Source organism: Bombina bombina, chromosome 4 (genome assembly GCF_027579735.1).
Source record: "Bombina bombina isolate aBomBom1 chromosome 4, aBomBom1.pri, whole genome shotgun sequence".
NCBI classification, from domain to species: Eukaryota; Metazoa; Chordata; class Amphibia; order Anura; family Bombinatoridae; genus Bombina; species Bombina bombina.
The window spans coordinates 888,698,949-888,719,075 of NC_069502.1; the positions used below are offsets into that span (position 1 = coordinate 888,698,949).

A 20,127-nucleotide genomic window follows, 5' to 3' on the forward strand; every position below is an offset into this window, starting at 1 on the left:
CATTATTTCCTTTCAGAGCTCCTTAAAGAGACAGTGTTAGAAATAAAAGAATAAAAAAAAACTTTTTTTTTGTGGTTTGTTACTGTCAATTTTATGCAAATATGGATCAAGAGTTGATGCCTTCTGCTGAATGCAAACTTTGTTTAGATACCCAAATAGAACATCCTTTGCCCTTTTGTTCTTCGTGTGTTGAAAGATCGTTAATGTTTAAAGATAAACGGCGATGCCGTAGCTTTCCCCTCAGACATCCCAAGCTCTATCTATGTCACATGCAGTGCCCATGCAGAAATTGCTGCCCAGGTATCCTCGGCGGTATCTGAAGCACTAGCTGCCATCCCCATGCTTCAGGGGAGACGCAAGAGGAAAATTAGAGAATCAGATAGTAAGCTTTCTGATCCAGTAGAGGCTAACCAAGTTGCTCTTTCTCAGAAATCGGAAGAGGAGGATACTTCGGTAGCCTCTGCGGGGGAAATCTCAGGTTCAGATAGTGTAATTCCTTCTTCTGATGCTGACATGGTTTCCTTCAGATTCAAGCTTGAACACCTTCGTGTTTTGTTAAAGGAGGTTTTGGCTACGTTGGACGACTCCAACACTCCTGTCGTTGTCAACCCTAAGAAATCTAGCAAAGGAAATAGATACTTTGATGTACCCTTCCCTGGGGAGGTGTTTCCAATGCCAGACCATGCTACAGAGATTATTTCCCGGGAATGGGAGAGACCTGGTATTCCTTTTTCTCCCTATCCAGTCTTTAAAAAAATGTTCCCGTGGCCGACTCCTTTAAGGAGTCGTGGCATACGGTCCCCAAGGTGGAAGGGGCGATCTCTATACTGGCCAAGAGGACTACTATTTCTATTGAGGATAGTTGCTCTTTCAAGGACCCTATGGTCAAGAAGCTGGAGGCTTTCTTAAAGAAGATGTATAATCATCAGGGTTTACAGTGGCAACCGGTGATGTGTATCGCTACAGTGACAAGTGCGGCAGCATATTGGTTTGACACTTTGAGTCCCTCCAAGCAGAGACTCCTTTGAAGGAGAGACAGGATAGCATAAAGGCTCTTAAGTTAACCAATTATTTTATCACTGACGCTTCTTTGCAGGTCATAAAATTGGGTGCCAAAATATCTGGTATCTCAATTTTGGCGCATAGAGCGCTATGACTGAAATCATGGTCAGCGGTTGTTTCTTCTAAATCTAAGCTTTTGGTGATTCCTTACAAGGGTAAGACCTTGTTTGGGCCGGGTTTGGCAGAAATTATTTCCGATATCACGGGTGGTAAAGGATCCTTTCTGCCTCAAGATACGAGCAATAAATCGAAAAGAGTAATTTTCATTCCTTTCGTAACTTCAGAGGTAAGTTTTCCCCTCTTCTACCAAGCAGGACCAGTCCAAGCCTTCTTGGAAGCCCAGTTAGTCTTGGAACAAGGGGAAGCAATCTAAGAAGCCTGCAGCTGAATCTAAGTCAGCATGAAGGGTTTGCCCCTTATCCGATATTGGATCAAGTGGGGGCAGACTTTCTGCTTTCTCTAGCATGGATACAAGATGTCTCAGACCCATGGGCCTTGGACATAGTATCCCAGGGTTACAAGTTAGAATTCAAGACCTTTCCTCCCAGGGGCAGATTCCACCTCTAAAGATTATCTGTAGATCAGACAAAAAGAGAGGCGTTCTTAATGTGTACAGGATCTTTCCCTCCTAAGAGTGATAGTTCCAGTCCCAGTACAGGAACAGTGTCTACGGTTCTATTCCAACCTGTTTGTGGCTCCCAAAAAAGAGGGAACTTTCAGACCTTTTCTAGAGCTAAAATTCCTAAACAAGTTTCTCAGAGTGCCGTCCTTCAAAATGGAGACTATCCGTTCCATTCTTCCTCTAGTGCAAGAGGGTCAGTTCATGGTGACCATAGATCTGAAGGATGCGTACCTCCATGTTCCTATTCACAGGGATCGTCACAAATTTCTGAGGTTCACCTATCTGAACAAACACTTTCAGTTTGTGGCACTTCCATTTGGCCTTGCCACAGCTCCTAGGATTTTCTCATAGGTCATGTGAGCTCTGCTGGCAGTAATTCGGCCTCAGGGAATTGCAGTGGCACCTTATTTGGACGATATTCTGGTTCAGGAGCCATCTTTTCATTTAGCAAAATCTCACACAGAGATCTTGTTGTCTTTTCTTCGTTTCCACGGATGGAAGGTGAATTTGGAAAAAGGTTGCCTTGTTCCGGCTACAAGGGTGGTCTTCTTAGGAACCATTATAGATTCCCTATCAATGAAAATATTTTTGACGGAGGTCAGAAGAGCCAAGATTCTTTCCTCTTACCTAGCTCTATAGTCTGCTGTACGGCCATCTATAGTCCAATGTATAGAGGTAATTGGTCTGATGGTGGCTTCCATGGACATAGTTCCCTTTGCTCATTTCCATTTAAGAGCTCTACAGTTATGCCTGCTCAGCCAATGGAACTGGGATTATGCAGACCTATCTCACAGACTAGTTCTAGATCAAGCACCGAAAGACTCTCTACTGTGGTGGCTGTCTCAAGAACATCTGTCTCAGGGGACATGATTTCGGAAACCCTCATGGGTGATTGTGACCACGTACGCCAGCCTGATGGGCTGGGGAGCAGTTTGGGACTCTTTGAAGGCACAGGGACTGTAGTCTCAGGAGGAATATGTTCTTCCCATAAACATATTGGAGTTTAGAGCGATCTTCAATGCCTTGATGTTTTGGCCTCTGACTGGAACCTGATAAATCGGGCCAAGGCCAGCTGACAACATAACCTCAGTGGCTTACATCAACCACCAGGGGGGAACTCGGCGTTCCTTAGCCATGAAGGAGGTGGCTCGAATCATTCAGTGGGCGGAAGCTCACAATTGTTGCCTGCCATCCACATTCCAGGAGTGGACAATTGGGAAGCAGATTTCCTAAGCAGACAGATTTTCCGTCCCGGGGAGTGGAAACTCCATCTGGAAGTGTTCTCCAGGTTAACCACCAAATGGGGGTTACCAGAATTGGATCTGATGGCGTCTCGCCAGAACGCCAAGCTTCCAAAGTACGGTTCGAGGTCGAGGAATCCTCTGGCCTTCCTGATAGATGCTCTTGCAGTTCCTTGGAACTTCAAGTTGGCATACCTTTTTCCTCCGTTTACTCTCCTTCCATCAGTCATTGCTCGGATCAAGCAGGAGAGAGCTTCAGTGATTCTAATAGCTCCTCTGTGGCCTCACAGGATATGGTATGCAGACCTAGTGGAAATGTCATCTCTACCACCTTCATACCAAGTTTAGTTTTCTTCCTAAGGTTGTTTCGGATAGAAATATTAATCAGGAAATTGTTGTTTCTTGTTCCTTCTCTCTGTCCTTATCCTTCTTCTCATAAGGACAACACCTAGATTATGTGTGGGCTCTTAAATTCTATTTGCAGTTGACTAAGGATTTTCGCCAGTCTTCTGCATTGTTTGTTTTTCTGGGAAACGCAAAGGTCAGAAAGCTACTGCTATTTCTCTTTCTCTCTGGTTGAGAAGTATTTTTTGTTTGGCGTATGAGGCTGCTCAACAGCAGCCTCCTGAGAGAATCACAGCTCATTCCACTAGGGCTGTTTCTTCTTCTTGGGCTTTCAAAAATGAGGCTTCTGTGGAACAGATTTGCAAGACTGCAACTTGGTCCTCTTTGCAAACTTTTTCCAAATTTGATACATTTTATACTTTTGCCTCGGCCGAGGCTTCTTTTGGGAGAAAGATTCTTCAAGCGGTGGTGCCTTCCGTTCCCTGTTTTGTCCCTCCCTAATAATCTGTGTCCTCTGGCTTGGGTATTGATTCCCAACAGTAATTGATGATCCCGTGGACTCACCATACCTTAGGAAAGAAAACAAAATTTATGCTTACCTGATAAATGTATTTCTTTCATGTAATTAGCAAGAGTCCATGAGCTAGTGACGTATGGGATATACATTCCTACCAGGAGGGGCAAAGTTTCCCAAACCTCAAAATGCCTATAAATACACCCCTCACCACACCCACAAATCAGTTTTACAAACTTTGCCTCCCGTGGAGGTGGTGAAGTTAGTTTGTGCTAGATTCTACGTTGATATGCGCTTCGCAGCAGGCTGGAGCCCAGTTTTCCTCTCAGTGTGCAGTGAATGTCAGAGGGATGTGAAGAGAGTATTGCCTATTTTAATTCAATGGTCTCCTTCTACGGGATCTATTTCATAGGTTCTCTGTTATCGGTCGTAGAGATTCATCTCTTACCTCCCTTTTCAGATCGACGATATACTCTTATATACCATTACCTCTACTGATTCTCATTTAAGTACTGGTTTGGCTTTCTACTACTTGTAGATGAGTGTCCTGGGGTAAGTAAGTCTTATTCTTTGTGACACTCCAAGCTATGGTTGGGCACTTTGATATAAAGTTCTAAATATATGTGTTTAAACATTTATTTGCCTTGATTCAGGATGATCAATATTCCTTATTTCAGACAGTCAGTTTCATTATTTGGGATAATGCATATGAATAAATCATTTTTTTCTTACCTTAAAAATTGACTTTTTTCCCTGTGGCTGTTAGGCTCGCGGGGGCTGAAAATGCGTCATTCTTGGCGCAGACTTTTTTGGAGCAAAAAAATTCTTTGTCATTTCCAGCATCATACTTGTCGCCGGAAGTTGTTCGTGTTTGCGTAATTTTTTGGACGTTTTGCGCCAAAAATGTCGGTGTCACCGGATGTGGCGTCATTCTTGGCGCCAAAAGCATTTAGGCGCCAATAATGTGGGCGTCTTTTTTGGCGCTAAAAAATGTGGGCGTCATTATTGTCTCCACCTTTTTTTCACATTATTTAAATCTCATTATTTAATTTGCTTCTGGTTGCTAGAGGCTTGTTAATTGGCATTTTTTTCCCATTCCTGAAACTGTCTTTTAAGGAATTTGATAGATTTTGCTTTATATGTTGTTTTTTCTCTTACATATTGCAAGATGTCTCAGATTGACCCTGGATCAGAAGCTACTTCTGGAAAAAACGCTGCCTGATGCTGGTTCTGTCAAAGTTAAGTGTATTTGCTGTAAACTTGTGGTAAGGTCTTTTAAAACTTCACATTTTTCAGATGAATTTTTAAATGAACATCATCATTCTGATTTGTCTGTTTCTGATAATGATTTTTCTGGTTCAGAGGATTCTGTCTCAGATATTGACACTGATAAATCTTCATATTTATTTAAAATGGAATTTATTCGTTCTTTACTTAAAGAAGTTTTAATCGCATTAGAGATGGAGGAATCTAATCCTCTTGATACTAAATATACTAAGCGTTTAAATTCGGTTTTTAAACCTCCTATAGTTATTTCGGAAGTTTTTCCTGTTCCTGATGCTATTTCTGAAGTAATTTCTAGGGAATGGAATAATCTGGGTAATTCATTTACTCTTTCTAAAAGGTTTAAGAAATTGTATCCTGTGCCATCTGACAGATTAGAGTTTTGGGACAAAATCCCTAAAGTTGATGGGGCTATCTCTACTCTCGCTAAACGTACTACTATTCCTACGGCAGATAGTACTTCCTTTAAGGATCCTTTAGATAGGAAGATTGAATCCTTTCTAAGGAAAGCTTATTTATGTTCAGGTAATCTTCTTAGGCCTGCTATTTCTTTGGCTGATGTTGCGGCAGCTTCCACTTTTTGGTTGGAGGCTTTGGCACAACAAGTGTCAGATCATAATGCTCATAGCATTGTTAAACTTCTTCAACATGCTAATAACTTTATTTGTGATGCCATCTTTGATATCATTAGAGTTGATGTCAGGTATATGTCTTTAGCTATTTTAGCTAGAAGAGCTTTATGGCTTAAAACTTGGAATGCAGATATGTCTTCTAAGTCAACTTTGCTTTCCCTTTCTTTCCAAGGTAATAAATTGTTTGGTTCCCAGTTGGATTCTATTATTTCAACTGTTACTGGGGGGAAAGGAACTTTTTTACCTCAGGATAAAAAATCTAAAGGTAAATATAGGGCTGCTAATCGTTTTCGTTCCTTTCGTCAGAATAAGGAGCAGAAGCCTGACCCTTCATCTAAAGGAACGGTCTCCGTTTGGAAACCATCTCCAGTCTGGAATAAGTCCAAGCCTTTCAGAAAGCCAAAGCCAGCTCCCAAGTCCACATGAAGGTGCGGCCCTCATTCCAGCTCAGCTGGTAGGGGGCAGATTACGATTTTTCAAAGAAATTTGGATCAATTCGATTCACAATCTTTGGATTCAGAACATTGTTTCACAAGGGTACAGAATAGGCTTCAAGGTAAGGCCTCCTGCAAGAAGATTTTTTCTTTCTCGCATTCCAATAAACCCAGTGAAGGCTCAAGCATTTCTGAAATGTGTTTCAGATCTAGAGTTGGCTGGAGTAATTGTGCCAGTTCCAGTTCTGGAACAGGGTCTGGGGTTTTACTCAAATCTATTCATTGTACCAAAGAAGGTGAATTCCTTCAGACCAGTTCTGGATTTAAAAATATTGAATCGTTATGTAAGGATACCAACATTCAAGATGGTAACTATAAGGACTATTCTGCCTTTTGTTCAGCAAGGGCATTATATGTCCACAATAGATTTACAGGATGCATATCTGCATATTCCGATTCATCCAGATCACTTTCAGTTTCTGAGATTCTCTTTTCTAGACAAGCATTACCAGTTTGTGGCTCTGCCGTTCAGCCTAGCAACAGCTCCAAGGATTTTTTCAAAGGTTCTCGGTGCCCTTCTATCTGTAATCAGAGAACAGGGTATTGTGGTATTTCCTTATTTGGACGATATCTTGGTACTTGCTCAGTCTTCACATTTATCAGAATTTCATACGAATCGACTTGTGTCGTTTCTTCAAGATCATGGTTGGAGGATCAATTTACCAAAGAGTTCATTGATTCCTCAGACAAGGGTAACCTTTTTAGGTTTCCAAATAGATTCAGTGTCCATGACTTTGTCTCTGACGGACAAGAGACGTCTGAGATTGGTTTCAGCTTGTCGAAACCTTCAGTCTCAATCATTTCCTTCGGTAGCCTTATGCATGGAAATTCTAGGTCTTATGACTGCTGCATCGGACGCGATCCCCTTTGCTCGTTTTCACATGCGACCTCTTCAGCTTTGTATGCTGAACCAGTGGTGCCGGGATTATACAAAGATATCACAGTTAATATCTTTAAATCTGATTGTACGACACTCTCTGACGTGGTGGACAAATCACCATCGTTTAGTTCAAGGGGCTTCTTTTGTTCTTCCAACCTGGACTGTGATCTCAACAGATGCGAGTCTGACAGGTTGGGGAGCTGTATGGGGGTCTCTGACAGCGCAGGGGGTTTGGGAATCTCAGGAGGCGAGATTACCAATCAACATTTTGGAACTCTGTGCGATTTTCAGAGTTCTTCAGTCGTGGCCTCTTCTGAAGAGAAAATCGTTCATTTGTTTTCAGACGGACAATGTCACAATCGTGGCATATGTCAATCATCAAGGGGGGACTCACAGTCCTCTGGCTATGAAAGAAGTATCTCGGATACTTGTATGGGCAGAATCCAGCTCCTGTCTAATTTCTGCGGTTCACATCCCAGGTATAGACAATTGGGAAGCGGATTATCTCAGTCGCCAGACGTTACATCCGGGCGAATGGTCTCTTCACCCAGAGGTTTTTCTTCAGATTGTTCAAATGTGGGGACTTCCAGAAATAGATCTGATGGCCTCTCATCTAAACAAGAAACTTCCCAGGTATCTATCCAGATCCAGGGATCCTCAGGCGGAGGCAGTGGATGCATTGTCACTTCCTCGGAAGTATCATCCTGCCTATATCTTTCCGCCTCTAGTTCTTCTTCCAAGAGTGATTTCCAAGATTCTAATAGAGCGTTCTTTTGTTCTGCTGGTGGCTCCAGCATGGCCTCACAGGTTTTGGTATGCGGATCTTGTCCGGATGGCTACTTGCCAACCTTGGACTCTTCCGTTAAGACCAGACCTTCTTTCTCAAGGTCCTTTTTTCCATCAGGATCTCAAATCATTAAATTTGAAGGTATGGAGATTGAACGCTTGATTCTCAGTCATAGAGATTTTGCTTTATATGTTGTTTTTTCTCTTACATATTGCAAGATGTCTCAGATTGACCCTGGATCAGAAGCTACTTCTGGAAAAACGCTGCCTGATGCTGGTTCTGCCAAAGTTAAGTGTATTTGCTGTAAACTTGTGGTAAGGTCTTTTAAAACTTCACATTTTTCAGATGAATTTTTAAATGAACATCATCATTCTGATTTGTCTGTTTCTGATAATGATTTTTCTGGTTCAGAGGATTCTGTCTCAGATATTGACACTGATAAATCTTCATATTTATTTAAAATGGAATTTATTCGTTCTTTACTTAAAGAAGTTTTAATCGCATTAGAGATGGAGGAATCTAATCCTCTTGATACTAAATATACTAAGCGTTTAAATTCGGTTTTTAAACCTCCTATAGTTATTTCGGAAGTTTTTCCTGTTCCTGATGCTATTTCTGAAGTAATTTCTAGGGAATGGAATAATCTGGGTAATTCATTTACTCTTTCTAAAAGGTTTAAGAAATTGTATCCTGTGCCATCTGACAGATTAGAGTTTTGGGACAAAATCCCTAAAGTTGATGGGGCTATCTCTACTCTCGCTAAACGTACTACTATTCCTACGGCAGATAGTACTTCCTTTAAGGATCCTTTAGATAGGAAGATTGAATCCTTTCTAAGGAAAGCTTATTTATGTTCAGGTAATCTTCTTAGGCCTGCTATTTCTTTGGCTGATGTTGCGGCAGCTTCCACTTTTTGGTTGGAGGCTTTGGCACAACAAGTGTCAGATCATAATGCTCATAGCATTGTTAAACTTCTTCAACATGCTAATAACTTTATTTGTGATGCCATCTTTGATATCATTAGAGTTGATGTCAGGTATATGTCTTTAGCTATTTTAGCTAGAAGAGCTTTATGGCTTAAAACTTGGAATGCAGATATGTCTTCTAAGTCAACTTTGCTTTCCCTTTCTTTCCAAGGTAATAAATTGTTTGGTTCCCAGTTGGATTCTATTATTTCAACTGTTACTGGGGGGAAAGGAACTTTTTTACCTCAGGATAAAAAATCTAAAGGTAAATATAGGGCTGCTAATCGTTTTCGTTCCTTTCGTCAGAATAAGGAGCAGAAGCCTGACCCTTCCCCTAAAGGAACGGTCTCCGTTTGGAAACCATCTCCAGTCTGGAATAAGTCCAAGCCTTTCAGAAAGCCAAAGCCAGCTCCCAAGTCCACATGAAGGTGCGGCCCTCATTCCAGCTCAGCTGGTAGGGGGCAGATTACGATTTTTCAAAGAAATTTGGATCAATTCGATTCACAATCTTTGGATTCAGAACATTGTTTCACAAGGGTACAGAATAGGCTTCAAGGTAAGGCCTCCTGCAAGAAGATTTTTTCTTTCTCGCATTCCAATAAACCCAGTGAAGGCTCAAGCATTTCTGAAATGTGTTTCAGATCTAGAGTTGGCTGGAGTAATTGTGCCAGTTCCAGTTCTGGAACAGGGTCTGGGGTTTTACTCAAATCTATTCATTGTACCAAAGAAGGTGAATTCCTTCAGACCAGTTCTGGATTTAAAAATATTGAATCGTTATGTAAGGATACCAACATTCAAGATGGTAACTATAAGGACTATTCTGCCTTTTGTTCAGCAAGGGCATTATATGTCCACAATAGATTTACAGGATGCATATCTGCATATTCCGATTCATCCAGATCACTTTCAGTTTCTGAGATTCTCTTTTCTAGACAAGCATTACCAGTTTGTGGCTCTGCCGTTCAGCCTAGCAACAGCTCCAAGGATTTTTTCAAAGGTTCTCGGTGCCCTTCTATCTGTAATCAGAGAACAGGGTATTGTGGTATTTCCTTATTTGGACTATATCTTGGTACTTGCTCAGTCTTCACATTTAGCAGAATTTCATACGAATCGACTTGTGTCGTTTCTTCAAGATCATGGTTGGAGGATCAATTTACCAAAGAGTTCATTGATTCCTCAGACAAGGGTAACCTTTTTAGGTTTCCAAATAGATTCAGTGTCCATGACTTTGTCTCTGACGGACAAGAGACGTCTGAGATTGGTTTCAGCTTGTCGAAACCTTCAGTCTCAATCATTTCCTTCGGTAGCCTTATGCATGGAAATTCTAGGTCTTATGACTGCTGCATCGGACGCGATCCCCTTTGCTCGTTTTCACATGCGACCTCTTCAGCTTTGTATGCTGAACCAGTGGTGCCGGGATTATACAAAGATATCACAGTTAATATCTTTAAATCTGATTGTACGACACTCTCTGACGTGGTGGACAAATCACCATCGTTTAGTTCAAGGGGCTTCTTTTGTTCTTCCAACCTGGACTGTGATCTCAACAGATGCGAGTCTGACAGGTTGGGGAGCTGTATGGGGGTCTCTGACAGCGCAGGGGGTTTGGGAATCTCAGGAGGCGAGATTACCAATCAACATTTTGGAACTCTGTGCGATTTTCAGAGTTCTTCAGTCGTGGCCTCTTCTGAAGAGAAAATCGTTCATTTGTTTTCAGACGGACAATGTCACAATCGTGGCATATGTCAATCATCAAGGGGGGACTCACAGTCCTCTGGCTATGAAAGAAGTATCTCGGATACTTGTATGGGCGGAATCCAGCTCCTGTCTAATTTCTGCGGTTCACATCCCAGGTATAGACAATTGGGAAGCGGATTATCTCAGTCGCCAGACGTTACATCCGGGCAAATGGTCTCTTCACCCAGAGGTTTTTCTTCAGATTGTTCAAATGTGGGGACTTCCAGAAATAGATCTGATGGCCTCTCATCTAAACAAGAAACTTCCCAGGTATCTATCCAGATCCAGGGATCCTCAGGCGGAGGCAGTGGATGCATTGTCACTTCCTCGGAAGTATCATCCTGCCTATATCTTTCCGCCTCTAGTTCTTCTTCCAAGAGTGATTTCCAAGATTCTAATAGAGCGTTCTTTTGTTCTGCTGGTGGCTCCAGCATGGCCTCACAGGTTTTGGTATGCGGATCTTGTCCGGATGGCTACTTGCCAACCTTGGACTCTTCCGTTAAGACCAGACCTTCTTTCTCAAGGTCCTTTTTTCCATCAGGATCTCAAATCATTAAATTTGAAGGTATGGAGATTGAACGCTTGATTCTCAGTCATAGAGGTTTTTCTGACTCTGTAATTAATACTATGTTACAGGCTCGTAAATCTGTGTCTAGGAAGATATATTATCGAGTCTGGAAGACTTACATTTCTTGGTGTTCTTCTCATCAATTTTCCTGGCATTCTTTTAGAATTCCTAGAATTTTACAGTTTCTTCAGGATGGTCTGGATAAAGGTTTGTCTGCAAGTTCCTTGAAATGACAAATGTCTGCTCTTTCTGTGCTGTTTCACAGAAAGATTGCTAATCATCCTGATATTCATTGTTTTGTACAGGCTTTGGTTCGTATAAAGCCTGTCATTAAGTCAATCTCTCCTCCTTTGAGTTTGAATTTGGTTCTGGGGGCTTTACAAGCTCCTCCGTTTGAACCTATGCATTCTCTGGATATTAAATTACTTTCTTGGAAAGTGTTGTTCCTTTTGGCCATCTCTTCTGCTAGAAGAGTTTCTGAGTTATCTGCTCTTTTTTGTGAATCTCCTTTTATGATTTTTCATCAGGATAAGGCGGTGTTGCGGACTTCATTTAAATTTTTACCTAAAGTTGTGAATTCTAACAACATTAGTAGAGAAATTGTGGTTTCTTCATTGTGTCCTAATCCTAAGAATTCTAAGGAAAGATCGTTACATTCTTTGGATGTAGTTAGAGCTTTGAAATATTATGTTGAAGCTACTAAAGATTTCCGAAAGACTTCTAGTCTATTTGTTATCTTTTCTGGTTCCAGGAAAGGTCAGAAGGCCTCTGCCATTTCTTTGGCGTCTTGGTTAAAGTCTTTGATTCATCATGCTTATGTCGAGTCGGGTAAAACTCCGCCTCAAAGGATTACAGCTCATTCTACTAGGTCAGTTTCTACTTCCTGGGCGTTTAGGAATGAGGCTTCGGTTGATCAGATTTGCAAAGCAGCAACTTGGTCTTCTTTTCATACTTTTACTAAATTCTACCATTTTGATGTGTTTTCTTCTTCTGAAGCAGTTTTTGGTAGAAAAGTACTTCAGGCAGCTGTTTCAGTTTGATTCTTCTGCTTATAATTTCAGTTTTTTTCATTATAAGATTTAAACTTTATTTTGGGGTGTGGATTATTTTTCAGCGGAATTGGCTGTTTTTATTTTATCCCTCCCTCTCTAGTGACTCTTGCGTGGAAGTTCCACATCTTGGGTATTTATTATCCCATACGTCACTAGCTCATGGACTCTTGCTAATTACATGAAAGAAAACATAATTTATGTAAGAACTTACCTGATAAATTCATTTCTTTCATATTAGCAAGAGTCCATGAGGCCCACCCTTTTTTTGTGGTGGTTATGATTTTTTTGTATAAAGCACAATTATTCCAATTCCTTATTTTTTATGCTTTCGCACTTTTTTCTTATCACCCCACTTCTTGGCTATTCGTTAAACTGATTTGTGGGTGTGGTGAGGGGTGTATTTATAGGCATTTTGAGGTTTGGGAAACTTTGCCCCTCCTGGTAGGAATGTATATCCCATACGTCACTAGCTCATGGACTCTTGCTAATATGAAAGAAATGAATTTATCAGGTAAGTTCTTACATAAATTATGTTTTATTTCCGGATATGGTGAGTCCACAGCCCCGCCCTTTGTTTTAAGACAGTTTTTTTTTACTAAACCTCAAGCACCTCTACACCTTGTGTTACTCCTTTTCTCCTTTTTCCTTCGGTCGAATGACTGGGGATTGTTGGAAGGGGAGTGACACTTAACAGCTTTGCTGTAGTGCTCTTTGCCTCCTCCTGCTGGCCAGGAGTGATATTCCCAACAGTAATTGATGATCCCGTGGACTCACCATATCCGGAAAGAAAGAAATTTATCAGGTAAGCATACATTTTGTTTTTTTTCACTATACCCAATTAAGGGCTAGATGGAGTTAGTGGAGGACTACTTAGCTCTTTCACTCAACCACTAGCAGTGCCAAAAGGTGACATTTTTGAGCGTGTGGGTTTGCGCTTGTATTACAAGTTGAAAGTAAAAATTTTGCATGCGAGCAAAACCTGACACTCACTAACTAAAGGACTTCGGATATTGCAACCGCTAACCTGACACCATATTAAACCCACAGAGCTATACCCGACAGGAGTTATTTATATTTCAGATTTCAATGTTCTTCACATACAGCAAAATTTTATTTTTATTTTATATATATATATATATATATATATATATATATATATATATATATATATATATATATATCCATACCTGTATGTATGGATATATATTTTACATTAACATCATCAGATATATAGAAATATATATTTAAAAATAAAGAACATTTTCTTCTATGTTATGAACACTAGAATATAAAATATTCATAAAAGGTTTCGCACTGTAGGTCTAATGCAATTTCAGGTTAGCACACTTGAAGAATTAGTTATCTTAAAGAGCATTGTGTAAACAATATAAAATATTGAAAAAATATTAATAATTATTAATAATTATTAGTTATTGAAAAATATACATATATATTGAAATATTTTGTAAAAATATTTACATTAATTATTAATATTCTTAAATGTTTTATATTTTATAAATACATAACACACCTTAATATACAACATACAAATATACCTTTTTACACAAGATACATAGATGACCTGTTTCTTATCTGGAGGGGGAGCCCTGAGACTCTTGTTGAATGGGTACAGGAATTGAATAATAACGGCTCTCCTATCAGATTTAAGATCGAATTTGATCAAAATGAAATACATTTTCTTGACTTTAATATCTTCAAAGATAACAGGGGTGTGAGATTTGGTACCTCTTTATATTCTAATACAACAGACAGAAACTCCCTCTTATTATCATCTAGCTATCACCCTAGACACCAGAAAATGGAGGTAATCTCCGACCAGCTCACGAGAGTGGTTAGAAATAACTCTGAACCAATGTTACTAACACTCCAACTTGACTCTGTGTGTGATAAACTTGAACAGAGAAGATATGACAAAAAGGACATTGTGGCTGCAAGAAACAGATTGAGCAATTATACACAGGATATGCTATTAATGTCTGACAATAAGGCACTGACTTCTACTGATAACCAGTTGAATTTTGTGACCACATACACCCCTGTACACTGCACCTTACAACTGTCTATATGCAACAGATGGGTTTTTTTGGGGACAAAAGTCTTACGAGCTGGAGAAACAAACCTGCAAAGATGATTTACTGCAGAGCAAGGAATTTTTTTGATCTGTTGGTCAAAACAGAGCCCAAAAACTGTTACCAGGAAGAAACATGGCTAAAATCTACAAAAAATAAGCGATATTCCATCTGATATCGGCTTACATGCAGCAGTACTTATGTCATTTATATACTCATTTGCCCATTTTTCCTCTTTTACGTGGGTAAAACCACAACTACTTTCAAAGACAGGATGGCCAACCACAGATTCTCCATCAGGGAGGCACTGAAGAATGGAGAATCAGACCTTCCCGTGGCACGTCATTTTGTCACACATAAACATAATTTATCTAGCTTGCGCAGTATGGTGATTGACCATATTCCCCCAAAAAGAGGGGTGGGGATTGTGCTAGAATGCTACTTCAATTGGAGTCCAGGTGGATATTTATGCTGGGCACTGTGTCCCCCAGGGGACTTAACATCAAATTGGACTTTGGACCGTTTATTGGTTGAAGATAACTGTTTCCAACATTATTCTAAAATTGATGACTATAATCATTACTATGTGGTTGACCCTTCCACTATATAAATAAAAAGCCTTATTCTGCAATTATAATAGTATTAACAAACGTCTCCTCCTGGGACAATACATACTATTCTCCTATTGTATGCAGTAAGTGATTTTATTTTTAATTTTCACTAAATTTGTTGGATGCTTTCTTATCCAACAAATTAAGTTCTTCCAATATGAGCAATCTTCCCTTCAACACAATATGAAACATCATCTGCAAGTGGTTGATGCCTGAACATAACAATTTGAGACTACGATATTTGGCAATATATGAAGAACCATGGGACTAACACATTTTCTCGGAATGACCCGCTATATGAAATGTGGGGCATGTTCATGAAGTTGTATGTCCAGAGGTGATGGTGGTGTCACTGGAAACAATAATGTGTGTATCACCCGACAGTATAAGTGTTTAAACTCCCACTGACTACTATCCGGCTCTATGACGCAGGCCAGAGGGTTGGGGCTTAATGTCCATGTTGGTAGTATGCAAATTAGCCATGCAGCTCTCTGTTTTGCATCATAGTGAAAGGCACATGTGAGGAAGGATCCAATCAGCATGAAGCATTAACCTGACAACGTATGTGGAGTGGCAAGCTTAATTACACACAGCTGTATGGGGTTTACTGATTGCTCATAGAGGAGTGACTATAAAAGTCAGAACCTTTGGGCCATGTAGCTGGTGATGTTGCTATTGCTATTCTAACTATTTGGGGATATATAATAAAGATGCCAGAAGGGCATCGAAACGTCATGCTCTATTCCCTATTTTAACCTGTGTTAAATAAAAGCTATTTTTTTTATACAAGCCCAATGAGTGCAATCTCTTCCTGGAAAACTGCATTACTTTTGAAGTGAGTTGGTTATCGGAGTGCAAAATTACCTTGGAACTTTATATATATATATATATATATATATATATATATATATATATATATATATATAAATAAATAACTAAAATATAGCTCATTTAGTTTGCGCTCCAGCAAACATGTTTACTTTCAATTTTTAATACACGCACACGTTAGTGCCCCTCTTATAATCTAGCCCTAAACTTTTTAATTGGAAATTACATTTTTAGTTTGTTTGTTTTTTTGTTTTCTCTAATGAACTATAATAATTTTCTGTTAATTTGTTATTTTTGCTGTCTGTTTCTATTATTCTTCGATTTAATGTCTAAAAATCCAATAAAAAGAAAGGAAAATACATTTTATGTCTATTTAATGTATATGAGATATGTGTGTTTATTTGTTTTTATAATGGTCATAATTTGCTTATTTTCAGTAACATTGCAAGTGCTTTACAAGTTAAAGACTGCAAAGGTTTTTGAAAAATCTCGAAATAAAGAAGATAAGCCAAGCACGGATATTGTAGATGAAGATCCCTATGCTATCCAGATGATCTCATGGTGCCCAGAAAGCAGGATTCTGTGTGTGGCAGGTGTTTCGGCACACGTCATCATCTATAGGTTCAGCAAACAGGAAGTTACCACAGATGTCATCTCGGTAATGTTGTGCTGTTGGTTTAATACCTAAGGTTCCACCTCCAAAATAATCCAATCACATGTATCCTCCTATGAAAATAGTATTATTATGCATTAATCTTTTTTATGAAAGGGACATGATACTAAAATGCTAAATCACTTGAAAGTAATGCATAGCTGTAAAATGCTGACAAGAAAATATCATATGAACATCTCTATGTAAAAAAGTAAGATATTTTACCTCAAAATTCCTTTGCTTTACCAGAGTAAGTGTTCTGTGAACAGTTATCTTTCAGATACTCTTTTTTTTCTGTCATCTGCATGGGCAATAAGCTTCATCGGTGATGAGTTTACACTTTGCTTTAATGTGATCTTAAAGGCATATGAAACCCACATTTTTTCTTTCATAATTCAGATAGAGCATGCAATTTTAAGCAACTTTCTAATTTACTCCTATTATCAATTTTCCTTCATTGGTATCTTTACTTGAAGAAAAAAACAGGAATGTAAGCTTCAGAGCCGACCCATTTTTGGTTCAGCACCTGGGTAGTGCTTGCTGATTGGTGGGCAAATGTATCCAGTAATCAGCAAGCGCTACCAAAAATGGTCTGGCTCCTAAGCTTACATTCCTGCCTTTTCAAATAATGATACCAAGAGAATGAAGAAAAATTGATAATAGGAATAAATTAGAAAGTTGCTTAAAATCGCATGCTCTATCTGAATCATGAAAGAAAAATTGTGGGCTTCATATCACTTTAAGGGGATATTGTTATTCCCAATTAATTATTTTAAATTGTTTAAAAATAGCTCATTTTCCTTTATTTTGTCATTTGATATTAGCTCATTTTACCTGTTAAAATCACCACTGAAAATGTCAATACTGAGTGATCCAGTAGTAGGTGTGAGTAAAAGAGAGCCCAGCAATTACATTTTCACAGTTTATTGCCTGTTTACATTGTCCCTTTAAAGGGTCTGTTGTCTCTAAAATGCTTAATGTAGTGATTTGGACCTCAAACTGTATCCTACCTATTCAATAAATGTTCTTATTTGTGCAGAAAAAAAAGGTTAAAAATCACTGCAGCAGAGGACAGAAGATTCACAATTGACATCAGGGTTGATTTCACATTTTAATATTCATTGATAGAAAAAAATATTATGTTTTTTTTAATTTAAATAAATAAAGCCAAGTTGAAGAAGTGTTACAAACTGTAGGGTCTACTAGAGTCTAATGCTTCAAGCTTTCTCAAGAAGAACCACAGGCATCTGTGGAGAACATCAAATGAAAGCACCCAAATAATTTTTTTAAGCTTTAGCCTTATGTCATTTTGGAACCTACCAATGCAACCTGACATTTCATTTTGGTGTCAATATTTCATTGAGGTGTATACAGGACCTCCAGACCTCAATATTAAAGGGACACTGAACCCATATTGTTTCTTTCATGATTCAGATAGAGCATGCAATAAATATTAAGCAACTTTCTAATTTACTCCTAATATCAATTTTTCTTCGTTCTCTTGCTATCTTTATTTTAAAAGCAGGAATGTAAATCTTAGCAGCCAGCGCATTTTAGGTTCAGCACCATGGATAGCGCTTGCTCATTGGAGGCTTACATTTACCCACCAATAAGAAAACATAACCCAGGTTCTCAACCAAAAATGGGCCGGCTCCTATGCATCACATTCCTGCTTTCTTTCATGTAATTAGCAAGAGTCCATGAGCTAGTGACGTATGGGATATACATTCCTACCAGGAGGGGCAAAGTTTCCCAAACCTCAAAATGCCTATAAATACACCCCTCACCACACCCACAAATCAGTTTTTACAAACTTTGCCTCCTATGGAGGTGGTGAAGTAAGTTTGTGCTAGATTCTACGTTGATATGCGCTCCGCAGCAGGTTGGAGCCCGGTTTTCCTCTCAGCGTGCAGTGAATGTCAGAGGGATGTGAGGAGAGTATTGCCTATTTGAATTCAATGATCTCCTTCTACGGGGTCTATTTCATAGGTTCTCTGTTATCGGTCGTAGAGATTCATCTCTTACCTCCCTTTTCAGATCGACAATATACTCTTATATATATACTATTACCTCTGCTGATTTTCGTTTCAGTACTGGTTTGGCTTTCTACAACATGTAGATGAGTGTCCTGGGGTAAGTAAGTCTTATTTTCTGTGACACTCTAAGCTATGGTTGGGCACTTTTTTTATAAAGTTCTAAATATATGTATTCAAACATTTATTTGCCTTGACTCAGGATGTTCAACATTCCTTATTTCAGACAGTCAGTTTCATACAGGGAGTGCAGAATTATTAGGCAAATGAGTATTTTGACCACATCATCCTCTTTATGCATGTTGTCTTACTCCAAGCTGTATAGGCTCGAAAGCCTACTACCAATTAAGCATATTAGGTGATGTGCATCTCTGTAATGAGAAAGGGTGTGGTCTAATGACATCAACACCCTATATCAGGTGTGCATAATTATTAGGCAACTTCCTTTCCTTTGGCGAGTTTTAGTGAGATATCTTGCAGAGGGATGCAGCACTCTTAAAATTGCAAAGCTTCTGAAGCGTGATCATCGAACAATCAAGCGTTTCATTCAAAATAGTCAACAGGGTCGCAAGAAGCGTGTGGAAAAACCAAGGCGCAAAATAACTGCACATGAACTGAGAAAAGTCAAGCGTGCAGCTGCCAAGATGCCACTTGCCACCAGTTTGGCCATATTTCAGAGCTGCAACATCACTGGAGTACCCAAAAGCACAAGGTGTGCAATACTAAGAGACATGGCCAAGGTAAGAAAGGCTGAAAGACGACCACCACTGAACAAGACACACAAGCTGAAACGTCAAGACTGGGCCAAGAAATATCTCAAGACTGATTTTTCTAAGGTTTTATGGACTGATGAAATGAGAGTGAGTCTTGATGGGCCAGATGGATGGGCCCGTGGCTGGATTGGTAAAGGGCAGAGAGCTCCAGTCCGACTCAGACGCCAGCAAGGTGGAGGTGGAGTACTGGTTTGGGCTGGTATCATCAAAGATGAGCTTGTGGGGCCTTTTCGGGTTGAGGATGGAGTCAAGCTCAACTCCCAGTCCTACTGCCAGTTTCTGGAAGACACCTTCTTCAAGCAGTGGTACAGGAAGAAGTCTGCATCCTTCAAGAAAAACATGATTTTCATGCAGGACAATGCTCCATCACACGCGTCCAAGTACTCCACAGCGTGGCTGGCAAGAATGGATATAAAAGAAGAAAATCTAATGACATGGCCTCCTTGTTCACCTGATCTGAACCCCATTGAGAACCTGTGGTCCATCATCAAATGTGAGATTTACAAGGAGGGAAAACAGTACACCTCTCTGAACAGTGTCTGGGAGGCTGTGGTTGCTGCTGCACGCAATGTTGATGGTGAACAGATCAAAACACTGACAGAATCCATGGATGGCAGGCTTTTGAGTATCCTTGCAAAGAAAGGTGGCTATATTGGTCACTGATTTGTTTTTGTTTTGTTTTTGAATGTCAGAAATGTATATTTGTGAATGTTGAGATGTTATATTGGTTTCACTGGTAAATAATTGAAATGGGTATATATTTGTTTTTTGTTAAGTTGCCTAATAATTATGCACAGTAATAGTCACCTGCACACACAGATATCCCCCTAAAATAGCTATAACTAAAAACAAACTAAAAACTACTTCCAAAACTATTCAGCTATGATATTAAATGAGTTTTTTGGGTTCATTGAGAACATAGTTGTTGTTCAATAATAAAATTAATCCTCAAAAATA

At 39.5% G+C, this 20,127-nt stretch overlaps 1 protein-coding gene across 2 annotated transcripts in view; it reads left to right on the top strand.

Moving 5' to 3' along the window:
• Positions 1-20,127, top strand: part of STXBP5 (syntaxin binding protein 5) — a 1,442,716-nt gene that overhangs the window by 1,223,815 nt on the left and 198,774 nt on the right. For both annotated transcript variants that reach the window (XM_053711794.1, XM_053711795.1), the window contains exon 15: positions 16,150-16,370. In XM_053711794.1, the coding sequence (XP_053567769.1) occupies positions 16,150-16,370 (221 nt within the window). The remainder of the gene's footprint in view (positions 1-16,149; positions 16,371-20,127) is intronic.